The following is a 6,000-nucleotide window of genomic DNA, read 5'->3' as shown; positions in this document are numbered from 1 at the left end:
TCCCGGGGCAGCCCGGCTATGGCGCCCATGGCCTCGCTGCTGCTCGGCGCCCTCCTGGCGCTGCTCCCGCCCGCCGGGGCGGCCGCCGCCGCGCTCCCCGACTCCTACCAGGACCTGTGCAGGTGGGCGGCCGCTGGGACGTGATGGGGCCGCTGGAGAAGGGCCGTACCGGAGGGTACGGGGAGGGGGGGTGTATCTCGGTGCCCGTGCCGTTCCTGCCCTTCGCGGGAGCGCAGCACCGGCGCTCGGCAGGGCGGGCACGCTCCCCCGCTCGCCCGTCCCGGGAAGGGTCGGGCCGGGGATCTCCGGGGGAAGCGGCGGCCGTGTCCCCGGGCGTGAGGCCGCGGCTGGTCCGTGTGGAAGGCGCAGCGGGGCTGGGAGCCGGAGGGGCCGCTGCCCTGCGCGGGTCTCGGCGGATACAGGAAACTGCGGGTGAGAGGATGAGTAGGCTTGCGCTGTGCGAGGCGCCTGTGGTCGGTCTAGTCTGAAAAACACAAAGTGGTGTTGGTTTGCAAGGGATGTCACTTGAGAGGTGGCTTCCTTCTAAGGATATCGCCATGTGCCATTCGGTTACTTACAGGTGAGTTAAGAAAGCTTTGGGAAACTTAGCACGTGGAAATGTTACCACGGTTCATGTCTTGGCATTTTTCTGCTCCCGTTTCAGCCCTGAATTTAATGTAGCACTAATATCTTGCCGGTCTTAATTTCTTAATTATTTAGCCAGAATACGTGGAGTAACATACAAGAACACATTATTTCAATCGGTGTCACTGTGAAAGCACCAGTGTGGCAGGGTGAATGTAGCACTAAGGGCAGAGGTTGGATCGCTGGAGGGACTGGGCTCTCCACCTGGGAGAATGAATATCCCAGAAGAATCTGGGATATGAGATTGTTAAATGATGGAAAAAAAGGGGGAAAAAGTGGGTTGGTTTGCAAGAATAACCCATAAGGGTCACAAATTGGTTTTGTGGTTTTGTCAGATGAACACCCTAACTGCAGAATCAAGGCACTGTTGTGTAGCTTTTGGAGGGAATTTGGCTACTCTGATGAGTGATTTTTGTTGATGGTTTTTTTTTTCCTTTTCCCCCCCTTTTTTTCTTGGCTTTGTTGTGCGTCTGTGACTAGAGGAATATTTGAGATTGCTATGGAGAGACATGCAGTCTCATTTTGGATGCAAATTACTTCAGCTGGTTTCATTTTGTTACTGGCAAGTGGAAATAATTTGCACGTAGATAGCACAATCAGCAGGTTTACTTTAAGATGGACGGACTGCTTCAAAAACATGTATTTGCTGTTGTGCCATGGTGGGGAAAAAACTGCTTTGGAGAGTTTATGTCCAGTAATCCATAATGGATAAAATAAAAGATAAGGACTTGTGCTCTGATAGCTGGGAAGTCCCCATGGAGTTCAGTGGTGAGGTTTCTTCTCGGGTACAGTTGCCAAAAAACTCTACCAAGTGAGGAATATGCAGGCAATGCAAACACACTACTGGTGGATTTCCCAGACAAAAGTTACAATGTTGGTGTGCAGGACAAGTCCCTGACCAACCTATTTTTGTACTGGCTTAAAACAAGGTTTTTATTTGTTTTCCAGCTGTTAAGAAAACAGCATCCTAGGTTTTGTGTGCTGTAATAAGGCTGGTGAAACTGCCGTAGCTGTTGCACGTGGTGTGTGAGTGTCAGAAGGTGGGCAAAGAAGGAAATTGTTGCGGGTTGGAAGAGGCACTGGCTCTCCTTTAAGTAAGAATAGGAAAGCTGTTTTGCAGGGAGGAGGAAAAGTGTCAAAACTGTGTTGGCCAAGAACTGCGGCATGAGGCTACTTAAACTTGAGTTGGAGCTTTTCATTGTTTGTTTTGTGTAGCCTTACTGCTGCTATGCTTGGATGGTCTCGGGAAAGAAGAAAAGCTTTCATTCCCTGAAACTTTGTCTAATGGCATGGCTTCAGTCACTGATTTTGTTATGCTTTCTCCTTTGTTCTTGTGTGCTCTGACAGCTGACTGTGGCTGTCATGTGACTTGCAGTTGGAATTCTTTTTTTATCTTGTGTGTAGAGGTTTCTCCAGGATTGCTGCAGTATGAGTACCTGGGAAAGAGTACAGGGAACTGGTTGGAATATAGGAAGTTACTGGCCAGTCTCTCCTAGTTTTTCTTCTTCTCCTTATATCTTTCATATTATGATGCAGGAAAAATTCTGGAGTCAGAGTTAAATTTGTGACATGTTATTTAAGTCCATCTACTTCAAAAGAAATCTTGACAGTTTGGGTTCACCTTCTACATAACACTGCAAAAGTTGCTGTGTAATTTTCCTTTTATTCTTAAAAAAAAGAGAATATGTTTTGAGTGTGATGGTAGAGCAGCAAATACAAGTTACCTCCTCCTGTGAGCTGTTTGGCCTGAAAATCTATACTGGATGAGAGGTGGTTTAATGACTGGTGATTTTTTTGCCCCCTTGTGAGGATAGGAGCTGGTGCATAACTTCAGTGATTTTTTGACTAGTGGATGTAAGGGTATCTCAAACTGCTGTACAACACAGGATTGCTATTACACAGATGCCAAATTTTGGGGTTGTAAGTCGATTCTATTTTATGTTAAATGTGTAGTTTTTAATAACGCAACTCCTACAGCTGACTGTACCTACACTTCTGCTCATTCAAAACACTGTCTTTTCAGCCTTCATTGTGAAACCACAGCTGTGCTCATCTGTGCTGCATGAAACCCCAAGCTTGGCCTTGGTGAAGAAGCACATGCTGAGTACAGAGAGGTGACCTTTGGGCGCACTCATTCAGCTCTGTTAAGTGCTTTGACATATTTAAGTGGGAGATGGCATAAATCAGATATTACTGGACTTCTATACCAATGTGAATGGGTGTGTCACATGCCTGGGAAGCTGCCACTGTAGTGTCTGAAAGGGATTTCTCGGCACATGAGCCATCTCTTATAGCTCTTGCATACCTAAACTTCAGGTTGCTACCCCTTTTCTTAAGCGTTCTACGAAATGGTGTAGTAGATGTGGTTTAGAGTGCAGCATGAAATGTCTTCTGGATGCAAAAAGCAGAAGAGCCTGTAGTGTAACTATGAGGCTGTCATGCATGATGCACACGCAAGAAAACTTGCCTGAAGATACAAAGTGTGTGTGGTAGCTGGAAAAGGGGACGGGTGAGCTAGAGCAGAATTATGCATGGGTAGGAATGCATTAAAAAGCTCTTGAGGCATAGTGATGGCTGTACTTTGTGCCATTCAAGCTCTCATTTTCTGTAAGGAGAGCTTGCTTTGACATAGAGATTTCTTTACTGTACACATTCTTGTGAAAAAGGTTAGTCACATTTAATAGTGATTTCTGTGGCAAGTGAGCTGCAAGCTTCAAATTTACAGCAGCCATCCTGGAAATTGTTCCTGATCTTGTCTGCCTGATATTGTGCTGGTTGAAACTGCTGGTAAAGAGCTTTGGATGCTCGTTTAATCTCTGCAGTGTTCTAATAGCTGAGAAGCATCTGGGCACAAAATCGTGCGGCTGCATAATCACATGTGGATGTGCTTTCCAGCTCTGTGGTCGTGGGTTGCCTTGTCTCTCTGCCAGGTCGTCTGTATAACACCCCCTCAGCAAAACGAGCTATTTCAGTGCATTCCCCCGAGAGGAAACACATGATTCTTTGCGACTGTGCTTTACAGCCTTTGGGAGCAGGGTGCACTGTTCCTCCCAGCAGTCATCCCTTGGGTGACAGTTTGAGAGCCAAAAAGCTGGAGCTATTGTTGGAGATTGGTGGCAGTAGTCTCTCTGGTGCTCTGCTGACTTGAAGTGGTTTTCTAGCGCTCAGGCCTCAAAGTGGCTCTGGCGTTGGGATGCACTTGCTGTGACTTGTGGAGTTCGTCTTTTGCACCTTGCTTGACTTCAGTGCCTCAGCTTCTCATCACAAAGTACACTAGGCTTGCTTTTCCCTTTCTCATGTTATTTTTTCATATTGCTTCTTTGATTTGTTAAAAAAAGCAGAGCTCTCATTTGATGTTGCAGCTTGCCAAAAAGTAGATTAATTTTCTTTTTCATATGATTGCTTCAGTGTCTCAAGAGCAATGCTAGGTAGCTGAAAAGGCTGACCTGCAGGCAGGGTTATTCCCAATAACTTGTTTGGACCTTGCTTGCACAACTGCTTTTGACAGTGGTCTGAGCTGGCCCTGCCTCCTTCTGTGCCTCCTGCTGCTGGTGCATGGCCAGAAACCATCGTGGGGAACTGGCCAGGCTCAGTCCCCCCTCCACACACATGCACATGCACCTGTTGTTTTTGCTGAGTTAATTTGGAGGGAGGACAGTCCCTGGGCCCAGCTTGTGTCAGGTGCTTGGGCCAGCAACACTGGCAGGAGACAGGAGAGCCTGCCCTGGGGGGATTAAGTGAGTGTATGTTTCATCCCATAATTGTGGGATAGTTCACAGTTGAGTTTATCAGAAAACAAGTGTCATGTTGTGGTTTCAGCAAAAATAACTGTTTGACAGTTTTATTTAGGGCAGACAGCATGTTTGAGCCCTGACCTTGAACTGCTCCAGAAATGGCAGTTTGAATGGTTTAATCTGTGAGATGGCATCTGTACTGAGATCAGGGAGGATGCATCACACCCCACCCCACCATTGTGGCTGTTGCTTTTTAAAGGTGCTGATATAACAGCTCCCTAAACTAGCTCAACTGCATTGAAGCAGGGTAGCTTAAGCCCTTCAAACAAGATAACTTCTTCTGGCCCTGGCAAAGAGGTGATTACATCAGGCATCACCACTGGTGGAGGTGAGTGCTGAGCAGGCTGGAGGAAGCCAGTCCACGTGACTCACATGGTCAGGATGGGCAGTGTGGTTGCCAACAGATTGTTTCCATTATGGATTGCAGTACAGAGGTCATCTTGTATCTTACTGAAAAGTAGAGCACATGCAACTTGAAACTATTCCCAGGGACTGATTTAATGCCTAAAGTCCTACTTGTGTGAGAAATAATTCTTGCTTTTACTGTGAAAATACTTTGCATCTCTCTCTGAGAACAGCTGCTTAGGCTACATCTGGGCTGCTGTTACAATGAATAAATCCCACCTTGCTCTGCCTACGCATTAGAAAAAATAGTCTCTGTAACATCCATGAAAGTAATACTACTCTGAAACTGCATTAGATGTTCACTTCTGTGTGCCCCTGAAGTTGTGGTTTGGAACATGATTGAACATTGGATTTGATATTTCTTTTGTGCATACTGTTTTGAAGGATTCCTCAATCTTCCCTGCCCTGGCCTGTTACAGGGCAGAGGGAAGGTCTGGCTTCAGTGGCTACTTTGCTTCTGTTCTGTAAGCTGCACATCTTGTTTCTGTTTTGCTTCTGGCCTGTGGGTGAACGGACTTGAAGATGCTGATTTCCTCTATTTCATAACATGGAACTGGAAAAGCAAAACCTTAATCTCAGAGTGATAATTCTGTTGTGTGAAGGACTTGAATTCTTGTTCCATTCACAAATAGATTTTAGCTTGCAAGGTCTCTATAAAAACCAATAATACAGTGAAGAACACCCCAGCTTGATCAAAAACATTGTGCCTTAGTACTATATGTTATCTTTTTGTCATCTTCCAAAATCAGTCAAAAAAAAAAGAGTACTGGAGCCCTTCAGAAATTTTTAGTTCTCAATTTGAGAAATGCTAACTTTTTGGAGCTTCATTGTGAAGAATTTTAGTTTGGATTGAAATGCATTTTCTGCTGGATGTAAAACTAGCTTTGGTTTTAATCTCTTGCTGTTTTCAGAGCTCTTGAAGATAGTCAGGTTCTTCTAACTTCCTTTTTTTTGTGTGTTGAAAAGCTTTATTCTATTGCTGAACTTTGGTTATTCTGTACTGTAGCTAAATTCTCATCATCCTCCTGCATGGATATTGCCTTTATCCACTTCAGGAATGCAACATACTAGCTGAGAGAACTAATCAGCATGTTTGTAAAAGGTCAGGCCTGCCTGCTTATGAGGAAAGAATAATGGCAAGTATTTGTCTAGGATT

The 6,000-nt window shown here is 45.4% G+C and overlaps 1 protein-coding gene across 1 annotated transcript in view; it reads left to right on the top strand.

Annotated features, from left to right (window-relative positions):
- IGF2R (insulin like growth factor 2 receptor) overlaps positions 1-6,000 on the top strand; it is a 56,122-nt gene continuing 50,122 nt past the window's right edge. The window contains exon 1 of the mRNA XM_084202887.1: positions 1-122. Coding sequence (XP_084059013.1) covers positions 19-122 — 104 coding nt within the window. The 5' untranslated portion in view covers positions 1-18. The remainder of the gene's footprint in view (positions 123-6,000) is intronic.

Source organism: Fringilla coelebs (assembly GCF_963513975.1).
Source record: "Fringilla coelebs genome assembly, chromosome: 3".
NCBI classification, from domain to species: Eukaryota; Metazoa; Chordata; class Aves; order Passeriformes; family Fringillidae; genus Fringilla; species Fringilla coelebs.
Note: the sequence above shows the minus strand (reverse complement) of the source record. Positions and strands in the feature narration are given on the sequence as shown.